At 36.8% G+C, this 12,396-nt stretch overlaps 2 protein-coding genes across 9 annotated transcripts in view; one reads left to right on the forward strand and one right to left on the reverse strand.

Annotated features, from left to right (window-relative positions):
- The window catches only part of LOC129750781 (SNF-related serine/threonine-protein kinase-like), a 140,333-nt gene that overhangs the window by 106,074 nt on the left and 21,863 nt on the right, over positions 1 to 12,396 (reverse strand). The window lies entirely within an intron of this gene.
- LOC129753726 (uncharacterized) lies at positions 459 to 1,652 on the forward strand. Its single transcript, XM_055749570.1, has one exon. It carries the CDS (start codon positions 459 to 461, stop codon positions 1,650 to 1,652), a length of 1,194 nt encoding a protein of 397 aa, XP_055605545.1.

Below are 12,396 nucleotides of genomic sequence, written 5' to 3' on the forward strand. Positions count from 1 at the left end.
ATTTACACCTTCTATTATAGAGGTTCTATTTATGTTTAGGATTTTTTTCTATTTCCTCAAACCAATCATAACGGTTACTGCTGATTAGGACTTGTTGATTGAATCTTTTTTAAATTCCCTTTTATTTTAGATCAGAACCAACCTGTGTTAAGTTATATATTAGTTATCCAATTGGCCTTTGAAAAAAAATTCACCGAGTTACCGAACTTAGGAAAATAGCCAAAATTCAACACCACCCATTGCATGATTGCATTTTATCGCGAGGTCGCTCTTGCGGTTTGATACCGCTTATCAACATCCAGTTGCTTGGAGTTGGATTGATATCTTGCAGTAGAAAATAAAAATTGGCAAAAGAGCCATTATTCACAGTTGTTTCTCTGCCTTCGAAGAGATCGGTTGGATTTTTTCTTTCCCATCGCGTTGAAAGGCTTTGTTTGCTTAGTGGATTAGTTGTGGTGATGAGCCCGTCACCGGGTGACCACCCTAACCGGACTGTTCCGGAATGGATGGATCCAAAAAATATCCATGGACAATTGTATTACCTTGTGCTCAGAGGACGTGGAGGAGCGAGTTTCCCGAAAAACCCATTCGTTATCGGAAGAACGATAGAACAACATGCTGGAAAAATCGAAGGAGCCTTTTTCGAGAAGAAGAATAACTGGTACGTGCTAAAAATTCGAAGTTTAGATCAAGTTCGAAAGATTGCCACCTTAAAGCATCTTCTCGATGGAACAGCAATTGAAATTGGACGCCACCCGAAATTGAATATTCGAAAATTTGTGATCCGTTGCTCGGAAGTAGATGAAATGTCAGAGGAAGATCTTAAGAAGGAACTAGCATCGCAAGACATCACTGAGGTTCGCAGAATAACTAAAAAAACGTCGACAGGAATAGTAGGCACATCCACACTGATTCTGACTATAAACTCGTCGGTGGTACCAGAGTTCATTGACTTTGGTCTCCTCCGTGTACGCACTCGCCCCTATTACCCTTTACCGTTGCTCTGCAGAAACTGCTTGCTGTATGGTCATCCGAAAAGCCGTTGTCAGAATCCAAAAGCTTGTAATGTTTGCTCAGGCCAGCATGAAAGCGAAAATTGCCCATCAAAATCAAAACCGTTTTGTCAGAACTGCAAAGGACCGCACGCTCCCGTTTCTCGGGATTGTCCGGTATGGAAAAAAGAAGAAGTAATACTGAAACTTAGCACCGATAGCAATATTTCGATTTCATCCGCCCGAAGACTAGCCGAAAATAAAAACGCATTACCAACGTACGCAAGAGTCACCCAAAACCAGCCAAAACAATCTACTTCATCGAACACACCACAACACAAAACACTACCAGAAGAAAAGAAACCACAGCAGCAAACCACCCAGCAGAAAAGAGTTCATCAACAGCCAGCAACAATTCCACAATCAGCGCAGCAAACCAACAAATTATCGGATTGCACTTCTCCGCCTCGGAAGAAGAACGTATCGTCACCAGCAGTAACAGAAAAAGTTCTCATCGAAGGAAATTCTTCCAGCTCCCCTCCGGTTGCTTCTCACCCTTCTTCAGTGAATGAAGTTGTCAGTGAGGAAAGGACAAATTTTAATTATGATCTTCGTGCGAGTACCATCGCACAACAGAATCGCAAGCAAATACCCAGATAACCCCTTTTTCCTTTCCCTTTCCCCTTTCCTCTACTTCCCCTACTCCTGTTTTTAATATTAGTTTTAAGTGGAATCCTCGGCACATTAAAACTTATAAAAGTTACTGCCTTAAATAAATTTAAGTTTATGAATAAAAAAAAAAAAAAAAAAAAAGAGCCATTACTCCCGGAACTTTTCTTACTTTGTTACATACTGTTCTACAAGCTTTTTCAAGAAACTTTTAAGCACTTCTGTGCTACGGCAAGTTAGGAAGTAGGACAATATATAAACATCTTTCGGAATCGGATTTCCGATCTCTTTTGCCGACCCCTGACCCAAAATTTTACTCCTGAAATCAATTGTCCGTCCCCTAAAACTTCTTTTTGCAAAATCTCTTGAAAACTTGCAAATTTTCAGATGAATCCAATGCATACCTAATAACGTCAATATCGCAAAAAAATTGAAAAGTTCGTAAGGACGACTCCTTTGGAGAATACTTGACTCTGTGGATACTTCGCTATATCTCGAAACTGGAATGTCTTACATAGATCAAATGTTCTAGAAAAATGTGCTAAATAGAACAAAATAACAATGCTGTTATCTCAACAAATTTTCGAAAATTTAATTTTGGAGTTATTGAACTTTGTTTGAAAAATTTAACAAAAATTGACTTGAAGATTTTTTTGTTACTTTAAAATGTTAAAAAATTATATTAAAAATATTTATTGCAATACGACAATCGTCAAAGAATAATATGAACTTCACAATACCATGTTTTCAAAGCCATAGTTAACTCTCATTTTTTTTTTCAAAAAAAAAAGTTTTCCAAAATAAATGATATGTGTTCAATTGACCCCTAGTGTCCAAAAAGATAGATTTTTGCTTTTGAATGAATCTTGATCATTGCTAAGCACGAAATTACTAATATTCGTTATATAAAAAGAACTCAAAAAACTGTTTTCAATTTAAATTCTGATAATTATGCCACTAATTATGCAATGACTATACTGCCGTGTTCGGCGTAACACAGACGTAACAGTAACGCATAAACCAGTTTTGTTTTTAGTGAATAAAAGCGATTTTCTCTTTTTTTCTATTTATTCGTTTATCTGGGACTGTTCATAAAATGTGATCTGTAGAATTTATGCAAAAATAAATGTCAAATGCAGTCTTTTGAAACACAACTCATCATTTTGCGTAAAATTCGTATAAATTCTTCAAATGGATATGCGTCAGTTTGGCATATAAACGTTTATTTTGAGTTGACGATTCTCCGTCGGAGTGACATTTATCCTAAGTCTTGTGGTGCAATTGGAACAAATTTCGTTCGTCAGTAAAAATGGCCAGTGCGTTGGATCTTCTTAAATTGTACTCGAGTGAGGAAGAAAATTTATGTAATGCCATTGGAGAAACTTCTCAAGGTATGTATTTCTTTGAACATTAAAAACAATTTCCGGTCGTTAGAAAAATTCGAGTGTACTGCTTTAAAAATAAATAATACTTTTGATTTCACCACACAAACAAATTTATTGGTAAAAAAGCAACGTAAAATATATGAAAAAAAAAATTTTATTGTACAAATGTTAGATAATTTTTCAAGTTTTTAAATTATTGTAGATGTTGAAATTTGCTTTAGATTTTTAATTACCAAACAACCTCGACAACTTTTTGTTTGAGACCCCCTTTTTCCGAGGAAGGAGGGTAGGTCTTCTTTATTTTATTTTAAACAGATTGTTATGTTAAAATATGATTTTATTTCAAATCCGAGCAAAATAGCGTCAAAATCGAAAAAAAAAATGGAAATGCGTCACTTCGTCATATCACGGCAGTATTATAGGGTGGAAGACAAACTTTTAGAATTCTCTTTGTCCGACACTTGCTAACTGTTAAATGAGAACTAATGGCCAAAAATAGTCAACGGACCTTTTATCTTTGGATTTTGCTTGCCTTTTGCCAAGGGTCCTTTAACTTAAAAAATATCACAATTTTTCTCGTCTCATAAAAATGCTACTAATTCATCTATGAGTTCATGTATCGTTCTAACTTTTGGAGCATATAAACTTGATAATACACGCTGTTAGAAAATGCAGAACATGGCGAGTTGCTAAACTTTTCTGAAATAATATGATGCAAATAAGAAAAAGTGAAACTAAAAAAACATAATTTAAAAGCAACATATTTAATAAAAAGATGATTTCAGATGTTAGTTACTTAAACTCAAACTCTAAATTTGATATTTAAGATCTGAAAATTTAACTATATAGATTATAGATTTATAAATTCTATTATTATACCTACATAAATGTATATTTTACTGGTAGAGATTCTCCACTCTTTCCCTTTTCCAGAGTGAGAAGGGTTCACGAACTACCATTAAACATTGTTAGTATCTGAATACCGCCGCATGCCACATTTGGCTCCATTTGTTTGATACATTTTCGAATAATGTCAAATATTCGTACACAAACAACCTCTCTTATAAAATAAGGTCGCTTTTGCATGACGCGTTTTGGGTTTATACAAAAAAAAACTAATATAGGAGCCTATCTCCTTTCCCCTACCCATCCCCCACTACTTGAAGCTGGTAGAAATTACTAATAATCATTCCCCATTAGCAAATTTGATTCCATTAGTTGATAAGTTCTTACAACAAAACAATATTTAAATAAGTTATCGGGTTGTGCTAAAAATTTGTACCTTCTTTTCCTTCCACTGGAAGAAGGGAGGCGTCTTAAACAATCATAGAACCATTTCTCGTACCACATACCTGTCCCATGCCAAATTTGGTCCTATTTACTTTATTGCTTCTCAAGGGATGGAAGAAAAAAATTGAGTGAGCCTCCTCTCTTTTCATATCACGCCACCGGTAGAATACAAACCATATTCGTACCCAAAAACCTTTCCCAGCCAAATTTGGTTCCATTTGCTCGAATAGTTCTCAAGTTATGCAATATAAAATTTTTATGGGAGCCCCACTCTTCCTTTCCTATCTTTCCAACGGAAGAAGGGAGGGGACTCAAAGAATCATTGAACCATTTGGTTCCATTTGCTTGAATAGTTTATAAATTATGTAAAATATTGTGAAGCCCCTCCCTCTTCCAATCTCCTCACTGCAATGAGAGATGGGTGCCATAGATTCATAGAAACATTCAACATACACAGGCATATTACAATCCGTAAAACCAAAACAGACAACCAGCAATAGCAATAGCATAAAGAATACTCTAAACTCACACATTACACCAATTCAAATCCCACTTACCAACTCAGAAAGCTCAACCCCAAACAATACCCACACAATCCACATAACACAACATCCATAGTTCAAAAAGTTTGTTAAAGTGCGACCATAGGAAATCGGATGAAAAATATTCTTTTCTTTCCGGTTAAAATTGTAAGATGGTAAATTTATAAATATGATCAAATGTAAAAAAACAACAATACCCCCCTACAGAGCTGCAAGTACTGGACACCTAGCCGTTGGAAAAAAACGATATTGACAATAACAGCAGACAGATAAGTGAGTTTACACACTTTAATATAGTCCACTAACAATGCTCAAAACTAATTATACTCAAATAAACTTCCAGTTCCCTTGAGAAAGACCACAAAAAATGGTCGAAACGTCGAGTATTTCGAAAAATAAGTTGTTTGATTGAGATCCAAGACCGTAAAAGGCCAAAAATTAAAATTAAAATTCATCATACCCTAATACGCTCACAAGCGAATTTTTTTTTCCATTTTGAAAAATGGGAAAGGAGTCCTCTTCCTCTTCCTATCTTCCAACTGGAAGAAGGAAGGGGTCTCATATTTCTATGATTATTCATACCAAAATACCCTCCCATGCCAAATTTGGTATTATTTGGTCGATCGGTTCTCGAGTAATGTATATGTACATTTTGGTATCGATTTTTGAAAAGGGCCAGTACGTTAAGACCTCTGTTTTGAGAAGTTTCAGAAAATATATTATAATAATATTCATTTGAAGTTTCAGAAAGTATAATCAATTGCCTATTTCACTGTATCTTATCATTTCCCTAACTAAATACCTAAACTCCTTAAAAATAAGCATAATTTCATTCCTTGATAGGTTAATACAAGTTTTTCGTAATCGTTACGTGAAAATGAATAAATTGGATTTTTGGCCCTTTTGTTTTCTAATTCTGTCTATTCGCCAAGGGGCGAGCGCGCTTTAGAAATCCAGAATGACTGATCGCCTTTTGGATCACTTATCAAAGAAGCAATATTTCGATAAGCAATATTTGCTTTGCAAATAAGCTAAAAGCAATCTCACTGAACGTATTTACGCATTTTAACACATAAACATTAAAAAATCATTATTATTTGCGTTTTTTTGCATTGCAAAATTGAAACAAAAATATAAGAATGCCCATTTTTGATCTCGGAATTAATATTGGCATTTTTGTTCACGCTGTGAAATTTGGAAGGGAAAAAACCTCGCCAGATGAAAATAAACAAAAATTAATTTTCGTCCCGGGATGAAGATGGCCCAAAGAGCATTGTGATTGCACACTCATAAAAAAATCTGTTCGCCTTTTTAAACAAATCAAATGTAGATACACTTGAATTAAATTTTTTTTAAAAGGATCATATTTTTAGATAAAAAATAGAAAGTTTAATACGTTTATCGATCGATACCGATTTGTCTTTTGTTTGGAAGCCCCCTTTCTCCTTCCTGTGAGAGGGAGGGGCTTAAGCTATAAAAGAAACCTTCCCTAGTTTCCGACGACCCATCCTGCCAAGTTTCACGTAAATCGGTTCAGGGTCCAGGGAACAGACAGACAGAAAGAGAGAAAACCATTAGAGATGCCTCATATAGCGCTCAAAGTTTGACCCCCAGAAAACACCAAAGCAAAGACCAAGGGAAATCGGAAAAATCGAAATTTGAATTTTGATGTCAAATGACCCAGACATGCTTAAAGCATCGAAACCGAAACTTTGAACGCTTTGAGGCACCCCTAAATCAAGTCCGATTGAGCTGAAATTTTGGGCCAATCTTCAAAATGTTTATGGTTGGTTTTCAAAATTGGATCATTAAATTTTTCTCATACATCTACTGCCACCCTAATGTAGATACAGACTCTGTTCGTTTTTGGCAATACGCTCGTAAATTTCATGTTGCCAAAATCGAAGGGTTTTTTTGTCACTTTTTTATCTTTAATTTTCATTCCAAATTAGTCAAAATTGATGTTAAAACATTAGCATACTTTTTTTCAATTTGTCTCAATTTTATGAGTTTTAAGCAGTAAAACATGGAAAAATTCATGTTTTTACTGTTTAAAACTAATATAATAAGGCCAAATTAAAAAAAAAAATCAAATAATTTTACGTTTAGCGTTAATTTTATTTAATTTAAAATAAAAATTAAAAAAAAAGTGACAAAAAAAATTTTTTTTCTCGGATGTTGCCAAAATTGGACGGGGTCTGTATATAGATTTGGAGACTTAAAATATTGAAAACATCATTTCTAGCGTAACATTTTGAAAACTAGCAGTTAGCTTGAAACGAGAAAAACGCGTTTGAAATTTCGGAACATCTAATCAAATCCTATTTAAAAACTCGACCTCTTTTTGTTTAAAAAAAAATCAAGAAATGTGCTTTTTATTCACCTATTGTTCGTTGGATATCAAGAACTTTTACCTTTTTAACCAAATTTGAGATAGTTTCGAGTAAATCCTTTTATGTTTTCGATTCAAGTTACGTCTGCAAATTTGCTCAATAGATCGGCCATTTTTGTTTCGGTTTTGAAATTTCGCTCTTTGGTCCTATATAGCTTAGCTTAGCTTAGCTTGATTGACTACTCACATCCACCTTAAATCGTCAAATCCGAAATGCTTTTCTAAGATAAAGATATTTGTAGGAGTTTTTTTAAAGATTTCATTAATATTTGTATTTTATTTGAATATGAATAATAGGAACAATACATGATAGCATTTCGAATCCCACGACCGCTGGTGTGGCTCAGTAGAACGAATTCCACATCGCCAATGGTTGCTACTCCGTGATTGACCGAGGCCATCAATTTTGTGCAAAGGTCAAAAGAATGATGCTTGGGACTAGCAATTCATTCTCAATGCACAAAACTGATGCTCTCTCTTTTTACATCAATAACGGCGCCGGCCACGTCCTAGTAGTCAATAGATAGAGGGGAAAATAAGAGAAAAGGATGAAAGAGTTAAGATTGTGCTTTAGGACCGAGGTCACCTCTGCATCCTAGCAAATAATTTTTTTTGGGTGTTTGGAGGTTCAGGGATATGATCTGGAAACACTTTTGACAAGTGTATGGATCTGACAGTTTAATCTCTTCACAAAGTCTATTATACAGTTTCCTTTCAAAATTCCTATATTCCTTCAATTTTCACATTATCAAATTCTATATTATCAAAAGTTTCAAACATTCAATTGTAAAATTGTTTCAGAATACTAAACTCACATATGTCCATGTGTATTCAATCTTAAAATAAATAAGCTTCCAATTTTCATCAAACTTCCGAGTTGGTTTTCAAATAATCCAAGTACTATAATACTGCAATTAAAAATAAAAAAAAATATTAAAATGTATAAAATAGTAGGTATTAAAATGTTTGAAATTTTCAAATCTATTAATAACTTTATAGTTCAGCATAACCAATTTTTATCTAACAAGGCTTTAAAAAAATGAATTTTCAATGTGTGCATACATTCAAATTCTTTATATATTGAACTTTTCGAAGGTTCTTACCTTTTCGAATAATCGAGGTTATAGCCTTAATTTTTTCATATTTTTAAGTCATTTTTCAATAGTCCAAATTTTATATTCTACATTTCAAAAAAGGAGTTCAAGTCCAATCTTTTTTAATTTTTTTTTTCAATATAAAGCATATTCTCATTTAAATTTCTCAAATATCCGATCCTTTCTTAACTCAAAATTCGATTTCCAAATACTTTTAGACTAGCTTTTAAAATAGCTAAAAAAGAAACTCTAAAAACTATGAGAATACCTAAGTCTATAGAATAAGAAGTTCGAGACATTCTAGTACAATAACATTCGGAAAACAAAATCTATTTCTTTTAGAAACAACAGTAACCATGATATTTTTAGTAATAAAAAGGCATTTCAACAAGTAATGGACAAGTTACGCCTACTGGTCTACACGAATAGAAAAATTAACCCAATTTTAAATAGGCGTAACTTCACGTTTCAACGAAAATGCACCAACAGGAAGTTTTGCCCAATTGAATTTTGCAATTTTTTAAAAGTTTTAAGTGATTATTAATTTGGCAGTTTCGCCCATTTCACATGTTACGCTAGATTTTTGGTGCTCGTGCTTGAAAAAATAATTTTAGATGTTTGTGCACGGAACGCGATTCTTTTATAAAAAGTTTTTTTTGATAACTTTGAATTTAACGACGCGACGATTATAATTTTCGAGCAAATTTAGTTTATGATAACTAACCCACTATTCAACTACGAAAATGGAATCAATAAAACTTTAACTAAACCCCGAATGTATTTTTGAATTAAAATAAAAACCATGAGGGTGAACTTTGGTTAATTAAAACATTTTCAGAGTTTCTGTAATCACATTGCAAAAAAAAAAAAAAAGAATTCTGTAGTCAATATTAGTTACTCGATCCAAAAGGATACGCACTAAAATGGTGGAATCCATAATATTTGTTCAGCTGCAATATAATAAAAGCGTATAAACGCAGTTCTAAAGTCATACCCAGCTGATGTCGTCCTTGAAGCTCTCTCTAGATAGTCTCCAACGAAAATAATACCATGTTGTGGTTGTCGCCGTTTTCAACGTACTCAGTTACCGACCCATTTTGGCGGTTTCTCATTCTTCGGGAGACGTATGAACTGAACGAACAATCACCGACCAATAAATCACCCAACTTTTGAGGCATCGTTAACTTCAAACGAACGAAAGCCGGGAGCCAATTATCGTTACTATTAATCAACGTCCGGTTGGTCTTGGTCTCTTGCTCGTAACGAGTTGGATACGAGAATACAAATAAAAAAAATAACAAATGTAAGGTTTTAGCAGAGATTCAGTACGGTTTGTTTCAGGAAAGAAATGGTTCGAGACGCACCCCGAGAAGGACTCAAGGACGATTTTTTTTCCCGAGGTTGAAGTCGTGAAGCGCCACAGTTAATCAGCGAAAAATAATGAAATTAACTGCCGATTCGAACGCTTTCTGCAGTGATTAAAATTAAGTACTGTTTTTGGATTGGTTATGTAAGAGTTTTACTAGAGTGCTTCGAAGAAACATTTCAATTTATGGCATATTTTACAGCACATTTGTTCGAGAACTAACCTCAATTAGTTTATGTTCTAAGAGATGAACCAGCTTAAAAATTCTAAAATGTCTATAAATAAAAAAAGTCCTAATCTTATTTTTTAAACAGTGCGTTTACAAATTATTGGAGAACTGGCGAAACCCTTGAAATCCTACATTTAATGGTTAAAACTTTAGCTTCATAAATAACTGAATTTATAAGTTATTTATGAAATTAGTACAAACAACTTCCAAATTAAAATCGTTATAAGATCATTTTATCTCATTCTAACCTCATGAATATGTTCAATGATTCAATCGAGATATTAAATTGAGTCTTGACGTAAGATTTTTTTGAATTCGCAATGAGTTGAGTGCGAGCAAATCTATATTGATCGATAACGTCGATATCGACATGGCGACAACAACTTGTTCCACGGTCGAAGATGTTTTTTCCAAGAGAAATGAGAAAAAGGATACGCATACCGAAAAAAAGAGAGAAGGGATCAAGAGATGCTCGTTCAGCTTTTATAAGAGTGCCTGAAGCTTCTGCTTACTTTTTCTCTAGACTTCAGCTCTGAGAGTGTTATACCGTCCCCCTTATTCTGCGCCGCGCGTGATGTGACGATAGTCGAGTCGAGTCGGAGCCACGTGAGTCTTGTCACCTTATTCCCGAAGCAGATGTGACAGAGGTTCATGCCCAGCTGACTACTAGATTAGGATAAGAACTCAAAAAGTTCATTCTAAAAGACGTTTCTCACCTAAAGCGACTACTTGAATCGGGTGACTCGAATATCGTCACCTCACGCGCGGCGCAGAATAAGGGGGCGTATTTGTTTTCTCCCCTCGTTCAGTGTTCCACCTAAAAATTCACTCGGTTCATAGCAACCGTTCTCCAATTTCTCGGGCACCCCACGTTCGCCAGATCACGCTCCACTTGGTCTAACCACCTCGCTCGTTGCGCCCCCGCTCGTCTTGTTCCTACCGGATTCGTAGTGAACACCTGTTTTGCAGGACAGTCGTCCGGCATTCTCGCAACATGTCCTGCCCAGCGTATCCGGCCAGCTTTCGCCACCTTCTGGATACTGGGTTCGCCGTAGAGTCGCGCGAGCTCGTGGTTCATCCTTCGCCTCCACACTCCGTTCTCCTGTACGCCGCCAAAGATGGTTCTTAACACTCGTCGCTCGAATACTCCGAGTGTACGCAGGTCCTCCTCGAGCAATATCCATGTCTCGTGCCCGTAGAGAACAACCGGTCTAATAAGCGTCATATACAGGTTACACTTCGTGCGAGGGCTAAGTCTTCTCGACCGCAGTTGCTTGTGGAGTCCATAGTAGGCACGACTTCCGCTGATAATTCGCCTCCGGATCTCACGGCTGGTGTCATTGTCTGCGGTCACCAGTGAGCCGAGATAGACAAAGTCTTCGACTATCTTCAGCTCGTCGCCGTCGATCGTGACCTTGTTATTACTGGACAAGCGGGTTTGGTCGGTCTCGGATCCGCAGGCCAGCATATACTTCGTCTTGGACGTATTAATCATCAACCCAATCCTTCCTGCTTCGCGTTTCAGTTTGCGGTAGATCTCCTCCACCGCCGCAGTTGATCTGCCGACTATATCAATGTCATCGGCAAAGCAGATAAGTTGACTGGATCTGTTGAAAATCGTGCCCCGCATTTCGCCCACCGCTCGTCGAATAACACCTTCTAGCGCCACGTTGAACATCATGCAGGATAGACCATCACCTAGTCGAAGCCCCCTGCGCGATTCGAATGAACTCGACAATTCACCCGAGATCCGCACACAGCACTGCGTTCCATCCATCGTCGCCTTGATCAGTCTGATCAGCTTCCCGGAAAAGCCGTTCTCGTCCATGATTTTCCATAGCTCGTTGCGGTCGATCGTGTCGTATGTGGCTTTGAAGTCGATGAATAGATGGTGCGTAGGGACTTGGTGTTCCCGGCATTTTTGGAGGATTTGCCGTAATGTGAATATCTGGTCCGTCATTGACCGTCCCTCCATGAAGCCGGCCTGATGACTTCCCACGAATCTGTTTGCTTGTGGCGTTAGGCGGCGGAGTAGGATTCGGGACAACACTTTGTAGGCGGCATTGAGGACAGTGATCGCTCGGTAGTTCTCACAGTCCAATTTGTCGCCCTTCTTGTAGATGGGGCATATTACCCCCTCCTTCCACTCCTCCGGTAGCTGTTCTATGTCCCAGATCCGGATTATCAACCGATGTAGGCAATCGGCCAACCTGTCCGGGCCCATTTTGATGAGTTCAGCTGCGATGCCATCCTTCCCAGCCGACTTGTTTCTATTCAGCTGGCGAATGGCTTCCTTAACCTCACTCATCGTTGGGAGTGGCTCCTCTTCGTCGTTGGCTACGCCGGCGATGTACCTTCCCCCACCGTCTTGATCTCCTGCATGTGCGCCGTTCAGGTGTTCATCGAAGTGCTGCTTCCACCTTTTGATCACCTCACG

Source organism: Uranotaenia lowii, chromosome 3 (assembly GCF_029784155.1).
Source record: "Uranotaenia lowii strain MFRU-FL chromosome 3, ASM2978415v1, whole genome shotgun sequence".
NCBI lineage: Eukaryota > Metazoa > Arthropoda > Insecta > Diptera > Culicidae > Uranotaenia > Uranotaenia lowii.